The sequence below is a fragment of the Heterodontus francisci genome, chromosome 2, assembly GCF_036365525.1.
Source record: "Heterodontus francisci isolate sHetFra1 chromosome 2, sHetFra1.hap1, whole genome shotgun sequence".
In the NCBI taxonomy this organism is placed as follows: Eukaryota; Metazoa; Chordata; class Chondrichthyes; order Heterodontiformes; family Heterodontidae; genus Heterodontus; species Heterodontus francisci.
In genome coordinates this window covers 192135075-192155105 of record NC_090372.1, presented here as the reverse complement: position 1 = coordinate 192155105, position 20031 = coordinate 192135075, and the positions used below count along the sequence as shown (strand labels likewise).

Here is a 20031-nt window from a genome sequence, read left to right as displayed (position 1 = left end):
GGAGAGAGAGAGAGAGAGCGGGAGAGAGAGAGAGAGAGCGGGAGAGAGAGAGAGAGAGCGGGAGAGAGAGAGAGAGAGCGGGAGAGAGAGAGAGAGAGCGGGAGAGAGAGAGATAGAGCGGGAGAGAGAGAGAGAGAGCGGGAGAGAGAGAGAGAGAGAGCGGGAGAGAGAGAGAGAGCGGGAGAGAGAGAGAGAGAGCGGGAGAGAGAGAGAGAGAGCCGGAGAGAGAGAGGGGGGGAGCGGGAAGGGGGGAGGGAGAGAAAGAGAGAGAGTGGAAGGGAGAGGGGGAGAGAGAGAGCAGGAGGGAGAGAGAGAGAAAGAGAGAGAGAGAGAGAGAAAGAGAGAGAGAGAGAGAGAGAAAAAGAGAGAGAGAGAGAGTATATTTGGGGGATAGATAGAGTGTAGGGGAGGCACAGAGAGAGGGAATAGGAGGACAGAGTGAGAGTGTAGAGGAAGAAAGAGAGTAAAGGCGAGAGAGGGGGAGGGAGAGGGCGCGGGCGGGAGGGAGGGAGAGGGCGGGCGGGAGGGAGGGAGAGGGCGCGGGTGGGCATGGGCAGGAGGGAGGGAGGGAGAGGGCGCGGGGGGGAGGGGAAGAGAACGCGGGGGGGGAGGGGAAGAGAGCGCGGGGGGGGAGGGGAAGAGAGCGCGGGGGGGGAGGGGAAGAGAGCGCGGGGGGGAGGGGAGGAAGGAGAGCGGGGGGGAGGGGAGGGGAGCGGGGGGGAGGGGAGGGGAGCGGGGAGTAGCGGGCGGGGCGGGGGGGAGCGGGCGGGCGGGGGGGAGCGGGCGGGGGGGAGCGGGCGGGCGGGGGGAAGAGAGAGAGCGGGGGGAAGAGAGAGAGCGGGGGGAAGAGAGAGAGCGGGGGGAAGAGAGAGAGCGGGGGGAAGAGAGAGAGCGGGGGGAAGAGAGAGAGCGGGGGGAAGAGAGAGAGCGGGGGGAAGAGAGAGAGCGGGGGGAAGAGAGAGAGCGGGGGGAAGAGAGAGAGCGGGGGGAAGAGAGAGAGCGGGGGGAAGAGAGAGAGCGGGGGGAAGAGAGAGAGCGGGGGGAAGAGAGAGAGCGGGGGGAAGAGAGAGAGCGGGGGGAAGAGAGAGAGCGGGGGGAAGAGAGAGAGCGGGGGAGAGAGAGAGAGCGGGGGAGAGAGAGAGAGCGGGGGAGAGAGAGAGCGGGGGAGAGAGAGAGCGGGGGAGAGAGAGAGCGGGGGAGAGAGAGAGCGGGGGAGAGAGAGAGCGGGGGAGAGAGAGAGCGGGGGAGAGAGAGAGCGGGGGAGAGAGAGAGCGGGGGAGAGAGAGAGCGGGGGAGAGCGCGCGCGGGGGAGAGAGCGCGCGGGGGAGAGAGAGAGCGCGGGGGAGAGAGAGCGCGGGGGAGAGAGAGCGCGGGGGAGAGAGAGCGCGGGGGAGAGAGAGAGCGCGGGGGAAAGAGAGAGCGCGGGGGAAAGAGAGAGCGCGGGGGAAAGAGAGAGCGCGGGGGAAAGAGAGAGCGCGGGGGAAAGAGAGCGCGCGGGGGAAAGAGAGCGCGCGGGGGAAAGAGAGCGCGCGGGGGAAAGAGAGCGCGCGGGGGAAAGAGAGCGCGCGGGGGAAAGAGAGCGCGCGGGGGAAAGAGAGCGCGCGGGGGAAAGAGAGCGCGCGGGGGAAAGAGAGCGCGCGGGGGAAAGAGAGCGCGCGGGGGAAAGAGAGCGCGCGGGGGAAAGAGAGCGCGCGGGGGAAAGAGAGCGCGCGGGGGAAAGAGAGCGCGCGGGGGAAAGAGAGCGCGCGGGGGAAAGAGAGCGCGCGGGGGAAAGAGAGCGCGCGGGGGAAAGAGAGCGCGCGGGGGAAAGAGAGCGCGCGGGGGAAAGAGAGCGCGCGGGGGAAAGAGAGCGCGCGGGGGAAAGAGAGCGCGCGGGGGAAAGAGAGCGCGCGGGGGAAAGAGAGCGCGCGGGGGAAAGAGAGCGCGCGGGGGAAAGAGAGCGCGCGGGGGAAAGAGAGCGCGCGGGGGAAAGAGAGCGCGCGGGGGAAAGAGAGCGCGCGGGGGGAAAGAGAGCGCGCGGGGGAAAGAGAGCGCGCGGGGGAAAGAGAGCGCGCGGGGGAAAGAGAGCGCGCGGGGGAAAGAGAGCGCGCGGGGGAAAGAGAGCGCGCGGGGGAAAGAGAGCGCGCGGGGGAAAGAGAGCGCGCGGGGGAAAGAGAGCGCGCGGGGGAAAGAGAGCGCGGGGGGGAAAGAGAGCGCGGGGGGAAAGAGAGCGCGGGGGGGAAAGAGAGCGCGGGGGAAAGAGAGCGCGGGGGAAAGAGAGCGCGGGGGAAAGAGAGCGCGGGGGAAAGAGAGCGCGGGGGAAAGAGAGCGCGGGGGAAAGAGAGCGCGGGGGAAAGAGAGCGCGGGGGAAAGAGAGCGCGGGGGAAAGAGAGCGCGGGGGAAAGAGAGCGCGGGGGAAAGAGAGCGCGGGGGAAAGAGAGCGCGGGGGAAAGAGAGCGCGGGGGAAAGAGAGCGCGGGGGAAAGAGAGCGCGGGGGAAAGAGAGCGCGGGGGAAAGAGAGCGCGGGGGAAAGAGAGCGCGGGGGAAAGAGAGCGCGGGGGAAAGAGAGCGCGGGGGAAAGAGAGCGCGGGGGAAAGAGAGCGCGGGGGAAAGAGAGCGCGGGGGAAAGAGAGCGCGGGGGAAAGAGAGCGCGGGGGAAAGAGAGCGCGGGGGAAAGAGAGCGCGGGGGAAAGAGAGCGCGGGGGAAAGAGAGCGCGGGGGAAAGAGAGCGCGGGGGAAAGAGAGCGCGGGGGAAAGAGAGCGCGGGGGAAAGAGAGCGCGGGGGAAAGAGAGCGCGGGGAGAGAGAGCGCGGGGGAGAGAGAGCGCGGGGGAGAGAGAGCGCGGGGGAGAGAGAGCGCGGGGGAGAGAGAGCGCGGGGGAGAGAGAGCGCGGGGGAGAGAGAGCGCGGGGGAGAGAGAGCGCGGGGGAGAGAGAGCGCGGGGGAGAGAGAGCGCGGGGGAGAGAGAGCGCGGGGGAGAGAGAGCGCGGGGGAGAGAGAGCGCGGGGGAGAGAGAGCGCGGGGGAGAGAGAGCGCGGGGGAGAGAGAGCGCGGGGGGGAGAGAGCGCGGGGGGGAGAGAGCGCGGGGGGGAGAGAGCGCGGGGGGGAGAGAGCGCGGGGGGGAGAGAGCGCGGGGGGGAGAGAGCGCGGGGGGGAGAGAGCGCGGGGGGGAGAGAGCGCGGGGGGGAGAGAGCGCGGGGGGGAGAGAGCGCGGGGGGGAGAGAGCGCGGGGGGGAGAGAGCGCGGGGGGGAGAGAGCGCGGGGGGGAGAGAGCGCGGGGGGGAGAGAGCGCGGGGGGGAGAGAGCGCGGGGGGGAGAGAGCGCGGGGGGGAGAGAGCGCGGGGGGGAGAGAGCGCGGGGGGGAGAGAGCGCGGGGGGGAGAGAGCGCGGGGGGGAGAGAGCGCGGGGGGAGAGAGCGCGGGGGGGAGAGAGCGCGGGGGGGAGAGAGCGCGGGGGGGAGAGAGCGCGGGGGGGAGAGAGCGCGGGGGGGAGAGAGCGCGGGGGGGAGAGAGCGCGGGGGGGAGAGAGCGCGGGGGGGAGAGAGCGCGGGGGGGAGAGAGCGCGGGGGGGAGAGAGCGCGGGGGGGAGAGAGCGCGGGGGGGAGAGAGCGCGGGGGGGAGAGAGCGCGGGGGGGAGAGAGCGCGGGGGGGAGAGAGCGCGGGGGGGAGAGAGCGCGGGGGGGAGAGAGAGCGCGGGGGGGAGAGAGCGCGGGGGGGAGAGAGCGCGGGGGGGAGAGAGCGCGGGGGGGAGAGAGCGCGGGGGGGAGAGAGCGCGGGGGGGAGAGAGCGCGGGGGGGAGAGAGCGCGGGGGGGAGAGAGCGCGGGGGGGAGAGAGCGCGGGGGGGAGAGAGCGCGGGGGGGAGAGAGCGCGGGGGGGAGAGAGCGCGGGGGGGAGAGAGCGCGGGGGGGAGAGAGCGCGGGGGGGAGAGAGCGCGGGGGGGAGAGAGCGCGGGGGGGAGAGAGCGCGGGGGGGAGAGAGCGCGGGGGGGAGAGAGCGCGGGGGGGAGAGAGCGCGGGGGGGAGAGAGCGCGGGGGGGAGAGAGCGCGCGGGGGGAGAGAGCGCGGGGGGGAGAGAGCGCGGGGGGGAGAGAGCGCGGGGGGGAGAGAGCGCGGGGGGGAGAGAGCGCGGGGGGGAGAGAGCGCGGGGGGGAGAGAGAGCGGGGGGGAGAGAGAGCGGGGGGGAGAGAGAGCGGGGGGGAGAGAGAGCGGGGGGGAGAGAGAGCGGGGGGGAGAGAGAGCGGGGGGGAGAGAGAGCGGGGGGGAGAGAGAGCGGGGGGGAGAGAGAGCGGGGGGGAGAGAGAGCGGGGGGGAGAGAGAGCGGGGGGGAGAGAGAGCGGGGGGGAGAGAGAGAGAGGGGGAGAGAGAGAGAGAGAGAGAGAGAGAGAGAGAGGGAGCAGGTGGGAGAGAGAGGAGAGAGAGCAGGAGGGAGTGAGAGAGCAGCAAGGAGAGAGAGAGCGAGTAAGAGAGAGAGAGAGAGTGTGGGAGGGAGAGAGTGTGGGAGGGAGAGAGTGTGGGAGGGAGAGAGTGTGGGAGGGAGAGAGTGTGGGAGGGAGAGAGTGTGGGAGGGAGAGAGTGTGGGAGGGAGAGAGTGTGGGAGGGAGAGAGTGTGGGAGGGAGAGAGTGTGGGAGGGAGAGAGTGTGGGAGGGAGAGAGTGTGGGAGGGAGAGAGTGTGGGAGGGAGAGAGTGTGGGAGGGAGAGAGTGTGGGAGGGAGAGAGTGTGGGAGGGAGAGACAGAGAGTGGGAGAGACAGAGAGTGGGAGGGAGAGAGAGAGAGTGGGAGGGAGAGAGAGAGGGTGCAAGAGAGAGTGGGAAGGAGGGAGAGAGTAGGAGAGGGAGACTGTTGGAGAGAGGGAGAGTGTGGAACCAAAGTTTTATGATGTTTCCTGCACCATTATTGCCTAGTTTGAATGTACGTATCTGGAAAGTCGACTTTCATCCTATAAAAATTATATATATTTTTTTAAGTTGCTAACACCTCTGAGGGGTAGGAAGCAGAATAAAGCCAAGAAAATTATTTGAAACTTTGAAACTATGGCAAAGAGGGAGTAGAATTGTTTCCCAAGAGTAGAAGTAAAGTGAAAATAAAAGAGAGAGAAGAGGGAAATAAAGAACAGCTAGTTAAAAACCTTTGACAGGGTAAAAGTTAAATTTTGAAAAGAACTTTAATTTCAGGTATTTAAGTTACGGATTTGTGATAATAATACAGTACTGTTATATTTGAGCAAGTTAATTACAGTAATATGCTACACTGTCAAGAACTTTCCCTGAACCTACCGACAGTTTGATGGTTAACAACCAAGATTCTGAAATAGAGTTTCCAAGTCAATTTGTGAAGGCAATTTGTTAACAATCAGTGGCATTATGAAATCTGAGCACCCCTCACATACATGGAACATTTTCAAAGATCGACAGAGAGAAATCTGCAGCAATCAATAAAAATAATCAGTTGTGTCTATAGGATGACCTTAAGGTGCCCAACAGTGAATACATTTATATCCAAACTTGGCTCTAAAGGTAATGAAGTTTTCCTGCTTATCATTGGTAACATCTGATCCTGCTGCCCTTTCAGATGTGCCCCGAGCCTTTATCCAGGACCCAATAATCCCAAGTGTGCAGAGTAAAGATCAGCAGTGTCAGTATACACACCCAATGGTTACCATGGCTACAAGAGCAGGTCAGAGGCTAGGAATCCTGCGGCGAGTAACTCACCTCCTGTCTCCCCAAAGCCCTGTCCACCATCAACAAGGCACAAGTCAGGAGTGTGATGGAATACTCTCCACTTGCCTGGATGGGTGCAGCTCCAACAACACTCAAGAAGCCGACACCATCCAAGACAAAGCGGCCCACTTGATTGGCACCCCATCTACAAACATTCACTCCCTCCACCACTGACACACAGTGGCAGCAGTGTGTACCATCTACAAGATGCACTGCAGCACCGCACCAAGGCTCCTTAGACAGGACCTTCCAAACCCGCAACCTCTACCAACTAGGAGGACAAGGGCAGCAAATGCATGGGATCACCACTACCTGCAAGTTCCCCTCCAAGTCACACACCATCCTGACTTGGAACTATATCGTCGTTCCTTCACTGTCGCTGGGTCAAAATCCTGGAACTCCCTTCCTAACAGCACTGTGGGTGTACCTACCCCATATGGACTGCAGCAGTTCAAGAAGGCAGCTCACCACCACTGTCACAAGGGCAATGAGGAATGGGCAATAAATGCTGGCCTAGCCAGCGACGCCCACATCCCATGCATGAATAAAAAAAACATGTCAATGAGATCGATCACCATCAAAAATTGAGCAACTTCAAAAACTGATAAAATTCAGAAAGAAAGGCTTTCATTATTAAGTGATTGTAGCTGATACGTGCACACAAAATCAATACGTAGTTAAAATGTGTCGTTAATACCACGTGGAGTAGTTGTGGTGAATAGCATAGATGCATTTAAGAGGAAGCTAGATAAGTACATGAGGGCGAAAGGAATAGAAGGTTATGCTGATAGGGTTAGTCAAAGTAGGACATGAGGAAGCTTGTGTGGAGCATGAGCACCACAGAAACCAGTAAGGCCAAATAGTCTGTTGTATGATTCTGGGCCAAAACAGCTCGAAATCTCACATATAAAACAGATGGTGAAAAGATCACACTGCGGCACCACAGAGCAACTGCTGCAATTGATTCTGTTCTGTAAAGTGTACATGTCTTGGCTAGGTATGCTGTTGCCCGCAAGAGTGGAACCAAACTGTAAAAGCTTCAACCTAAAGGAGGACCATCTCTACAAATCAGAATCAAAAGGAAAAAAACAAGTAACTTGCAAATCCAGCTAATTCTTCTTTTTATATATATTTGTTCTTGGGGTGTGAAAAGGCTGCATGTATTGTCCATCCCCAGTTGTCTTGAGCAGTGGTGGGCCCTCTCCTTGAACTGTGTTCCTTGTGATGATGATCCTACCATGGTGTCAGGTAGGAAATTCCACGATTCTTACCCAGCAACAATGTAGGAATAGCAATACATGTCCAACTTGAGATGGTGTGCAACTTAGAGAGTTCTCTGGAGATGACAGTGTTTCCACAACGTTGCTACTCTGGTCCTTCTCTGTGATAAAGGTTGCAGGGAAGCAAGGTCCTGCCAAAGTAACCTTGATGAGTTCCTGCAGTGTATCCTGTAAATCGTACATACTACAGCCACAGTGCACTGGTGATGGAGGGAGTCGACGTGGAGGTCGTTGGCAAAAGCACCGATCAAGCACACTGCTCTGTCTAGTACAGTGCCGATCTCCTGGAGTCTTGTGCAGATGCAAGTAGTGGGTAATCCATCACACACAGGATTTGAACCTTTTACATGCTTGACAGTTTTAAGGGATCAGGAGGTGAGCCACTCATCGCATTACCCAGCTTACGTCAAACGCAAGACCAGTCCTACTCTTGAAGCTGTGCTGGCTGGTCCAGTTCATCTTTTGATCAATGATGCAGTTAATGGTGGTTGTGGAGTACTTAGCGATGGTGGTGCCTTTCGACGTCATGGGGAGTTGGCTAGAATTTGTGATGGTCATTACTTGCCATTTAACTGCCGCAAATGTTATGTGCCACTCGACTGCCCAAGTCTGGATGTTATTAAATTCCTGCTGTTGGCTGGCATGTGCAGCTTCATTGTCGGATGAGTACTGATTATAACATTAGAACTAGAAAAAGTTATTATTCTGCTTTTTAAAAATCCCAATAAAAATTCTACAAAATACCATAACTATATTATTGTTCCAGGGAAAGCTTAGACTTTTAGATGTACTTTAATTATGTTAAATGAAATATAAAATCTTTTGTTTTCACATGGTTCTATTCATGACCAAACTCTCAAGTCTGCTGGAACCCCAAGACTCTCAAGAATATCAATCTAACATTCAGATAGTGAATAAACTGAAGTATCCGACACGCTGATTGCTCACTAGTCAATGTTCCTTGTTATTTTACAACTCTCAATTCATTTGATAATTGAAGAACACTAGTGCAGCCATCATAATCTCAAGTCATTTAAATTCATTATATATTGCAGGGAAACATTAAGCCTACTTTTCAAATTATGACATACACATTTATGATTTGAGCTGAAATTTTGTTTGCAAATGTATTCTTTGATAATTAGGCATGTTATCTGTTTCACATATCATTTTGCTCATGCAGTTAAATGGTTACCCTTCCTCTACCGATGACTTAACATACCTGGAGGTTGTGGCAAGTAAGCCCCAAGCAGTTTGGATTTCTTCTTTTCATAGCCTTTCTGTGTGATGTCTCCTGTAAATGAAAGAAAACAAACCATTATTAAATGAAAGCACGCGGAATAAATTACTGCACCGAGGTCTGTTATGTTTCCATCACAACAGCTGCTTCGGTACTTCTCATCAAATCAGGCCATCCTGGGTCATAGTCTTTTGAAATCCTTATCCACACAAGTGATCACATTGCTAAATGAAACCTAGTGCAATTTGTGTCAGTAGGACTGGGCAGGCACTCAGTTTAAATCCTTGCTGGCCAGTCATCAGCAGCTTTCCAGAATAACACAGGCACTTATATTAAAGTAATCAACAATGAATTATGCATTAGTTATGGGCTTATAATCCGTGTCAAAATGTATTATCTACCAGGTCTAATCATTTCTATTTAATAAAGATAGAAAGTTCTAGAAACAGACAGCACGTCCATCAGCATCAGAGAAGTAAAGCAAGGTAGGTTAACCTTTCGAGCAAAGACCTTGTTATCCGACCAGGTCTCACAAAGGATCTCTGCTCAAAATGTCAACCTATCTATTCTCCCAGCAGATGCTGACAGCCCTGCTATGTGTTTCCAACATTTTGTTTTCCTTTCAGTTTCCAACATTAGAATTTTTTTAAAAAATATTTCATTAGTGGGTAATTAGATCATCATAGCCCAAATCACACCCAATGTGTCAGAAAACTACTAGCACTTCCTCAAGCAAAGCAATAATGATCACAGCTAGTTATCCCAAGGAGTTTACTATACAGACATCCACTGAGCATCCAGTTTGTCCTCTAGGTCTTCTTCAGACCCACATGTGCTAAGGTTTGACATACATATATTTCAGTTTCCCATATATCTACTAGATATTCATAAGCACCAACATTTCGGAATGTTTTTTTCCACGGTGTACCTTTAACCTTATTTACGCGACTTCCCCTCTCCCTCCTCAAATAAAACCAATATGAATTCTACTGTGGAATATTAGTGATGTATACTCCTCACCCCTCAATGGGACGTGTCAGACACATCAGAACTCCAGCATGAGACCCTGAATTAACTTCCCCAAATACATCAGTCAAGATGAAGTCAGTTAATATGATTTCCAATAAAATTATACAAGGTCATGGGTTAGAAGTTTCACATGATTCACACAATAAGTGCAGGCACTATGGCTTTAATTTTTACTATTTTAGACTAAAACAAAGCAGAACCATTTGTTGTCAAAATGTATCCATGATTACTTTGAAAAAGATTTGTATTGGGATTTCTGGATGACAATTTCGTATAATGTCAACATTTGGCCATACGATGAAAGGTGGAATCTAATAACTTACATTTTATTAAAAGCTTTCTAAAGATGTAGCAGTTTAATTTTTAAAAACTGTTTTATGTGCATCAACAAAAGGAGGAAGAAGCTTTCAAAAATATAGATAAAAAACTACTAAATGACAGATAATTAGATTTTTTATTAATTTAAAATTAAAAAGAGAAGGAATTGTCTTTTTTTTTTTAAAGAGAGCTAAACCAAGTCATGACGTGACAATCAGATTAAAAACAATTCATACCATAACACATCCTCTATACCTTAAAGTGCAACAACTGCATCAACAAATATATTCAGCCATATTTGGAAGTTATTATGTAGGGCACCCTTGCAATAACTCTAGTACTACCATCTAGTGTTACTGTATTAATACTGACTAAATAAAAATGCTTTCTGGTCTCCTGAGCTGAGGACACTACAGAAGACATCACTCCTGAATGAAAACTGTTACAAGTCATTCCAAGACATAAATTCATGCAGTACATCTACTGACACTGAATCCTGCATTTTACTCTCTTAAAATGTATATACTTTTAGATGCACAAAAATGGTAAGTTTTGCATTTTTGGTTTTAAATAGATTTATTTTAGCAATTTTTCTGTCGAACAAGGTGCATCATTTGAGGGGGTCCAGAAAGATCAAATTATTAAATTCACATACTTCCAGTCAGATTATGTACCTTTTTATGTTGCTAAATTATTATAGATGGAGTCTCCATAAATTGAAAATAGTTATTTGTAATCTCATGGGAGGGAAGAAAAAAACACCCAAGTACACCCTCATTTTAAAAATCTTTTTCATCGGTGATCATTTCCCATTCCATTGTATCATATATAATTTCAGTACAAAGGAAGACTATTCAACTCATTATGCCAGTGTTGGTGGTAGCTTTGCACTTAATCCGTGTTGCCTGCTCTCTCTCAATATCCTTCCATAATTTTCTTCAAGTGTTGTATCTAATTGTCTCAAGTTCAGTGATTAACTCAGTTTCAGTAGGACTTGTGGTAATTCAGTCCACATTTTAACAATTTGCATGAAAACATTTCATCTAACCTTTACACTTCAAGCTCGGAAAGGAACTCCAATATATACTACCAGAGGGAATTAAAAGAAGAAAGTAAGTGTAAGACTTCAGTGTTGTGAAGGAACTACTCCTTTAGTTCTACTGTCTGTCATTCCTGTTATGGACTGCATCTAGGTTTCAGCTGTCTCATATCAAATTGGCTGAAAGGGTACTTTACTGCACAAGAGCTTGTAAAGATCATACGCACTGGAATGCTTAATTATTTCATAGAAATTGTATTTTTAACCTGGCTTGGTATCTGCACAAGGTTGATTGTAAACATAAAGCAACTGAGTTTATATCGTTTTTACACTTAAAGCCCCATTGCCATCTCTCAATATACAATTCGTTAACCAACTTGGGAGCTTTTCAAAATATAGGCCAACTCTGATAGAAATTCATATTTACCATTTTCCCTGGAGAACAAGCTCAATCAGATTTACCCAGACTGGTGCGAAAGCAGGAAGAGGACCATCAATTCATTCTTGGCACTGTTTAAGCTTGCTTTCCCTTCCCTCATCACTATTTAGCAAGCAGCAATACCTTTCTTAATCAGAGAATCATAGAATGTTTAAGGCACAGAAAGAGGCCACTTGGCCCATCGTGTCTGTGCCGGCTGAAAAATGATCCACCTATTCCAATCCTATCTTCCAGCATTTGGTCTGTAGCCCTTCAGCTTACGGCACTTGAGGTGCATATCCAGACTCCTTTTGAATGTGTTGAGGGTCTCTTCCTCAACTACCCTTTCAGGTAGCGAGGTCAAGACCATCACCACCCTCTGAGTGAAAAAGTTTTTCCTCATTTCCCTTGATATCTGAAGGAAACCATCCTCCCAATGAAATACAATTTTGCAAGCTTTTTATGGAAAGGAAATGGAACATGAAAAATAGGAGCTATTGGAATTAAAACAGAGATTACATGAGTGGTTTAATAGAGGTGTTTAAAATCATGAAGGAATGTAGCTCAGTTTCCAGCAGTTGAGAGGTCGATAATAAGAAAACATAGACATAAGATTAAACATAAGAGATGTGGGACAAATATATTTTGATTGTCAACAGATCAACCACACTATCACTTAGCCAAAAGTTACCTCAGATTCAAATGCTCCACGTCCAATTGCTCACTGCCTTCTTCACAAAAGTAGTCTACCTCTTCCAGAATTGGTTTACAAAGACGCACTATTTTCCTCCAACCTCCTAAGTTCATACGAGCATTCTTCCTCTCCTATCCCTTCAAGTCAACAAGGCACTCTTCCCAATTCAGTTAAGCCGACATTCAAATGGCAAACTTCTTCCTACTCCACCACAAAGCTACTCCTCACTTTCTCTCCCCATAAACTGTTACCAGCTTCTGCCCCTTCCTTCTTCCTTTCATTACCATGCATCTGCCCCAGCTTCCAACAACATCAATCCCTTTCCCACCCCTTCATTACCATCCACCCCCTTTTACTGTTATTCATTTTTCCCTGCCTCCTTATAGGTACAGGAGTAATGATGTTGATGTTCACTGATGATACCAAATTAGGAAGCATGGCCAACAGTGAGGACAATTCCTGGAGTAGATAGGTTAGTAGAGAGCAGATAGGTGGCAGTTACAGTTTAACGTAGAGGACTGTGAAGTAATACTGTGAGAAAACTAGAAGTATGCCCCAATTAATAAAATTTTTGATAGAATGAAAGAATCAAGAGATCTACCATTACACATTAATAGACCCTTAAAGGTGGAAGTGCGGGTGGAAAAGGCCATAAAGGTTTATATATAAATGCATTGAATGTAAAAGCAAAGAACTGATGTTGAATTTGCACAGACATTGGTTAAGCACAGTAGGAATTTTGTTTGCAGTTTTGAGCACCTCATTATATGAAGGATGTTGGAGATGAAAAGAACACATCAAAAATCCACTAGAATACCAGAAATGAGAGATTACTACCATGATAAAATCTTGAAAAACTGAAGCATTTCTTTTTATTAGAACAGAAGATTACAAAGGCAATAACACAGATTTTTCAAGATTATGAAAGGTTGAGAGCTTAAACAGTGAGAAATTGCTTTCACTGTTTCGATAACAAAAGAACATATATTAAGGATTCTAAGAAGCAATGGCAAAACACGATAATTTTTTTCGTAGAGACCTATTAGAAATAGATTTCTGGATAACAAGTGATTATTGATGTACATAGTGTATCATCTAAAAGGGAACTAGATAAATAGTTGAAAAGGAAGAATATAAAAGGGTACAGGAAAAGGGCAAGGAAACGGAATTAGAGTAGTTAACTCCAGTTAAAGATCTAATGCACCAGCCAGGGTCAAAAGATTTCCTTCTGAGAGATTCTAAATGGCATATTAAGTACACAGCCTTCAATACTGACGCAATGACATCCTGTCACAGATGATTCAGCATTAATTTGTCCAGCCATCAGATAAAAGATGTTTTTCTAAGAGAAAGGTCGCATTCACTGTGTGGGTCATGATTCTACTCACTTCTATGCACAGTATCTTCCTCTGCTCGGAATGTTTCACGTGCAACATGTCACTATTTGCAGACAGACAATATCTAATGATCAGATACAGTCAAAATCTTTGCCTACATTGCAGTGCAGTATATTGCCTGCAGTGTCAGTCTCATGTGGACACCTCTCTATAGGCTGTCACTATTAGAAACCCACAAGACCAGAGAGATCAGAATTTCATACACTACCAAATGTTAAAAGTGTGTAGTTAGAATTTTATTTGAGGACAAAAATGTCTCCCCGTCTTGTTTCGCAATCAAGGCAGCAATAATAACTTAATCTTTATTAAATAACAACAAGACAACACTAGTTTGTAATTTCCAACATTAGTCTAGAAAGGTTTCAGGCTTGATCCTTAGTTTGCGTGGAGTTAGCAAATCTCAGACAAACTAGCAGCGATGAATGCAAGAATTGGACTCAGTGTCCCTGGGTCGGGAAAAGGGAAAAAAAAATCGGCAGGGGGTCCAAATCCTGACAGCTGTCACATGACTCCTACTGGCAAGTGCATCTTGTCAGCAAAGGTCACAATTTTCCTCACTCTCCTCCACAATAGAACAGCCTGCTGGCAATCACAATCTAGGCTCAGGCATACATAATGGCATGATAGCTATGGGTTATCAGCAGGCACAGAACTGTATTCCAGTGAGTCATCAACAGCTGGGGGAAGGGACAGGAGAGGGGAGTGGAAGGGGAGAGAATATGTAGGGAAAAAAGCAACCACTGTACATTGCACTTCACATTGAATCTTACTGTGGTTTGATTGTGTTATTCATATAAATAAGTAAGAGGTTGCTTATTGCAGCCCATTCTGTGAATCCCCTAAGTCAGTTTGAGACACATACAATATAAAGCATTTTTCACTTAACATACCACATAATGTCCAAGAAAAACAAGCTATGAAGAGCCTTGGGATCCAATTTATATCCAGCAAATGGGTTGACTTCAATTATGAGTCATATGCCACAGTTCATCATTATGCATTCTGTTTGCAGCACACATTAAGTGAAAGCACTTAAAATTAAAATGATACAAGTCAGACGTAAATTTTAAATGAAAACTTAAATGGATGCAAATTGCAAAGTGATTCCAGGGATAGCATGATGAAACTATCCCCTCCATACCTGCTGTCTCTGTTCTCAATCCTGATATCATCCCGCAAACCCAAAATAGTTCTACGATATCACATGAAGTAATCCGGGATCAGTCTACAGGTTAGTAAACCCATGTGCAAACGTTGTGAAGTTCTGCTTAATGAATTGAGTGAGGGAATGCTTTGGACAGCGCTACCATTCACACAACCAGAGTGGAACTTCACATCAATCGCAGGAGAGAGTGAATTTAACACAAAATGGCCATTTCTCTGGATAGAAGGGCCAAAGCATAAATTAAGTGTACCAATATCTTCCTCTTTAGCATTTGGGATTATGGGACAAATCAGAAGACTATATGTAATGGAGAGTAATGGTGACTTCACCTTTCAGAAACTGTACCTTTAAGAGATCAGGCCACTGATGCAACCGATGACAGCATCAGACATATATCAGGAGACATTATTTTGAGAGACACACTCAGTACATGGCTTGCAAAGAGCATACACAGACCAGTGAGGAAAAGACCTGGACCCGAGATCATGCAATGTAGCTAAGTAAGACAATAAAGAGTGTTTGCATAGAAACAGAGTATAAAGCTTGCGGCTAACATTCAATGAACACTTAAGAACACTACACTATAGCCGGAATTTTATGCCCCCCACACCCCCCCCCCCCACCAAAGAGTAGGAAGGTGGCGGGGGAGGAGGGGCATAAAATGGATCAGGAGGCTTGGGGGGCCCTTCCCGCTCTCACCTCTGCTGCCAATTTACGCAGGGTGGTGGTGGCGAAAACCAGGTCGTCCGCCCCAGGCCAATCATGGCCCTTAAGTGGCCACTTAACAGCCACTTAAGGACCTCCACCCACCGCCAAGGGGATTTTACCCGTGGCTGGTCGGACAGCTCAGGCTCGAAAGAAGCCGCCTGACAAAGGCAGGCGGTTTTCCGACAGCCTGGGGGGGGGGGGGGTGGCCCTCATGATCAGGCACCCTGTGCCCAACGGAGAGTTGCCCCCGCGGCCCCAACCTCCCCCAACACGCCCTCCTTCTCAACTCCCCATTCCCCCATTCGACTACCCTTGCCTTGCCAGGGCCCGACCGATCACCCGCGGTGAGGCACCAAAAACTTACCTTCGTTCCGTGGCTCCCCGACATCTTCTTCCTGATTGCAGTCCCAGCAGTGGCTACTGCTCCCTAAGAGCTGCCAGTCCGCTGATTAGCTGGCTGCTCCATTAGGCAGGACTTCCTGCCTTAGTGAGATGGAAGTCCCGCCTCAGATGAATTAAAGGCCCGTGGACCGCAAAATGTGGTCCGGATCCCCAAACCAGGCGGAGGCAGGATCGCCACCCACTTTTAAGCGGGTGGACGGCTCCCATCCTCCGAGGGAAAAATTCCAGCCTATATTTTCCCTTTAACGACACAAAGTTTAGCTACATATTTATTGTGTACATTCTGGCAACTGAATCATGTGATCAGTTAGTACTTCTCAAAGGATTGCAGGTTCTGCCACACTCAAAAAATGAAAACAGCATCACAACTGTGATCTCCAATTTTGCAGTTTGTTAATGATTTACAGTTAATGAAATTCAATTTTGTTTATTACAACTCACGACAGACTATATGTGTTGCTTTTAGTCTTCCAACTTTAACATAGGCACATCAAAACAGACTGGTAAGCTGTTGAATAACAAGGGAAAGAATGCAATTGGCCATGTAAAATTCACTCATGAAACTAAATTGATGTTCAACAGAAGGATATAAATTAAGTCTCTATTTAGTGGGCATTTACTTTACCAGATGAAGCATGAGGATTATTTTTGGGTGTTATATGCAGCTGGAGATAAAAGTCTAACCTAATAAAAACTTCATTATAGAACAGGCAATCTTTGGACTTTAAATTAAAATCATACCAACAGCTCCAAGCTACTGAATGCTGACTATGGTTTAAAAAACAAACTGATTGGGGGAATGAATAAAGCTGATTAGTATGATCAATGTGTGGCTGAATTCTTTATTTTGTACCTGTCGATAGTATAGTAAGTATTGCTTACATAGGTTTTAAAGCTCATTCCAAACATTGCTGTTCCAACTCTTGCTGGCAATTAATTTCCTTTTTTGCAATGCTTAAACTTCAATAAATATTACAAATTTATTATTTTTTAAATTAGTTTTGTCATTGAAAGCAAACAAATTCAAGAGCTAAAATTTGGCCAGTAATAACTTGATTAATTCATTCAGACAACAAACAAAAACAACCTCACGTCATGTTACTTCTGGCTTCTTCATGGAATTAACTGACACTTTCTACTGCAATCCTTTTATCATTCTGTCTTCATCCCAAAGGATCCCTCACTCACCAGGAAGGCTGCTTTTAGCTACCAACCATCTCCTACAGATTACTCTCCCTTCATCTCGTGTACCAAAGTCAATATCACTTAGTTGACAGATGACTTAAAAATAAAACCCCCTCAAGGAAAGTAGCATGATTCAGCCATTTCCAGACTGAGTACACTGATAAAGTCACAAGGTTTTACTTGTTGTAGACTGTACATCCAGTATTTTCAGCAGTGTCCTTCAGGAACACTTTTCATCAGATCCCATGTGGTTCTAGGTTCAGTAGACCATTCACAACTCTGTTTTGCCAAATGAAATGCAGAAAAGACACCTGTTTGATGATGCCAGCAGGAACAGTGGGTTCTCAAAAGCATGTTACAGTATGTTGGCTGGATAGCCAACCAAATATAATGTTCAAAACAATGCAAAGCCTGTCTTCCACCACAACCAGATCATTTTACTGTTTTTAAGAAATAATATTTTGAGAAGCGATAATTCTCGAATCCACCGTTCCAGATCAAGCTTGATTAAAGTTAACTGACCACAACTTAAACTATACGTAAAATGCACTTCTACCATAGGTTCAATTAGATATTCCTATTGCCAGCAAAACATGACCACACATGTGAAAGGTTTACCTAGAACACTGCATAAGTAAACACACATACAGTAAATGTCACGCATACATACATTTCAATCTTGTATTGCTGATATACTTATTCCATCCTGTACATGTAGTTTCAATTTCCTTAATTATTTGCCGCAAAGATTCCATTATTTAACTGTACTGTATAAAATTTGCTATGTACAACAGCACTCCATTTCTTGGGTGTTACCATTTCTGTGTGCCTCCAGATGGCGTCTGAATAGGATTTTCCATTATAAGGTGAGCAGCGAAGAGCTGTCCCACAATCACACCTGCAGCTTTAAACAATACAGTGGATGAAGTTGCAGAACCTCTAAATTGCTCAGTACAAATATCTCTGTTACATTCTTAAAATAAATTTTAATTTCATTTTTCTAACTGTTTAGCGCAATTTTAAAAAAATTGCCTCATAAATCTATTTAAAATATTATGTCCTGTTACCATTCCAATCAAAAGTCTGATGTCAACAGGGTTTTTAAATATGGAGTTTACTTGTAAATGCACTGCTATTCATACATTTAGGAGATAACATAACAGTAATCAGTAGCACATGATACTCCAGAAAACATGCAACTTAGATGTACTCCCCCCTCCAATGTACTTAAAATTACATGGAATTTACAGCACAGAAACAGACCATTTGGACGAACTGAACTGTAACAGTCTTTACGCTCCACTCGAGCCTCCTCCCTCCCTATTTCATAGAATCCTATCAGCATAACCTTCTATGTCGGAGAGCGAACCAACACCCACCTGCACCTCCTGAGTATTCTGAACCTCGTGAGAGTTATTTCTTTTAAAGCACACAGAACAACTTGACAATTATGTTATCAAAATGTTATGTATGGTGTCATTTTTGTACTATTACGTTGCATCCACACCTTACATTAAAAAGAGGCCTAAAAGCTGTGATCATTGGCCTCTCCACAATTCTTATTTTGACCGAAATGAAAAAACAAATCACTGAAAAATAGGGTGTGGTATAAATGGAAAACTTGTCACTGATGTATAGATTATATTTATTCCACAGGTAAAAGAGCCCTAATCAAAACTACCCATAGGGTATGTGAGCTGAATAAATATTGTATTGTGCACTCAGTGCCAAGTATACTGTATACTGGATGGGAGGGGTAAAGGCCCGCTCAGGTCAGGGGAAAAAAACCCGACCCGAACCAGACAGGACTACATCAGACCTGCACCCGGCCCGACCCGACCATTGAAATGCTTCCTTTTCCTACCTTGCGACACGAATCTGTAGGAAGCAGTAGCATGACCGTGATGACGTCACAGAGACGCTCACAGTGCAGACTCAGTTTCGCTTCTTGACGTCCTGGACTCCCAGCTCAAGTAGGTTTTTTACTTTCAACACTTCTTGCTGTGTGTGTCTGACCAGGACCCAGCCTGACCTAAGCCAGAAAGCCGGACCCGGAAGAAGGACCCAACTTGACCCGAGCCCTATACATGTCGTCGGGTCCCTTCAGGTTCAGGTCGGGTAGCAAGCCTTTAGGGAGGGGCAGGTACAGTAGCACAGTGGGTATGTCACTGGACTAGTAATCCAGAGGCCTGAACCAATGATCTGCAGACCAGAGTTAAAATTCCAACATGACAGCTGGGGAAATCAAGTTCAATTAATTAAGTAAAATCTGCAATTAAAACCTAGGGCTGAATTTTATTCCCTCTCCCCATCCCACAAAGAGCAGGATGGTGGCCTTCTCGACCCGCTCCCGCTGCCACTTTACGCAGGGCGACGGCAGCAAAAAACAGCCCACCCGCCCTAGGCCAATCAAGGCTCTTAAGTGGCCATTAACTGGATTTTACATGTGGCAAGCAGGTGTCCTGGACCAGAGAAAAGCCACCTGACAAGAGCAGGAGGCTTTCTGACAGCCTGGGGGGTGGGGGGGCCTCATGATCAGGCACCCTGTGCCCGACGGAGGGCCGCTCCCAATGCCCCAACCACCCTCAACTCCCAACATGCCCCCCCGCCCCCGTCCCCCCATTCGGCCAACCTTGCCTCACCGGGGCCCAACCGATAACCCCCAGTGAGGCAACAAAAACTTGCCTGTGTTCCAGGGTTTCCCCGACATCATCTTCGCGATGCTGGGTGCAGTCCCAGTAGTGGCCACCACTCCCGATGGCACTGCTGGAACAGAGAACTGCTGGCCCGCTGATTGGCCGACAGCTCTATTAGGTGGGACCTCCTGCCTCAAGCAGGTGGAAGTCCTGCCTCAGACTAATTAAAGCCGCAGGACCCGCAAAATATGGGTTGGATCCCCATGCCAGGCAGAAGCGGGTTCAGCACCGACTTTTAAAGTCAAAGAGTCGTACAGCATAGAAACAGGCCCTTCGGCCCACTGCGTCCATGCCGACCATAATGCTTATCTATACCAATCCCACCTGCCTGCATTAATTCCATATCCCTCTATGCCTTTCTCATTCAAGTACCTGTCCCGATGCCTCTTAAATGTTGCTATTGTTCCTGCCTCCACCACCTCCTCTGGCAGCTCATTCCAGATACCCACTATTCTTTGTGTGAAAAATTTACCCCTTTGATCCCCTTTAAACCTCCTCCCTCTCACCTTAAATCTATGCCCTCTAGTTTTAGTCACCCCTACCATGGGAAACAGACTCTGGCTATCTACCCTATCTATGCCTCTCATAATTTTATATACCTCTAACATGTCCCCTCTCAGCCTCCTTCGCTCCAGGGAAAACAGACCCAGCCTATCCAATCTCTCTTTATAACTCAAGCCCTCCAAACCAGGCAACATCCTTGTGAATCTTTTCTGCACCCTCTCTAGCTTAATCACATCTTTCCTGTAGTGCGGCAGCCAGAA

General features: G+C 48.3%; 1 protein-coding gene across 5 annotated transcripts in view; it reads right to left on the bottom strand.

Moving 5' to 3' along the window:
• The window catches only part of LOC137349461 (disco-interacting protein 2 homolog C), a 635092-nt gene that overhangs the window by 263263 nt on the left and 351798 nt on the right, over positions 1–20031 (bottom strand). For all 5 annotated transcript variants that reach the window (XM_068014972.1, XM_068014974.1, XM_068014973.1 and 2 more), the window contains one exon: positions 8199–8270. In XM_068014972.1, coding sequence (XP_067871073.1) covers positions 8199–8270 — 72 coding nt within the window. The remainder of the gene's footprint in view (positions 1–8198; positions 8271–20031) is intronic.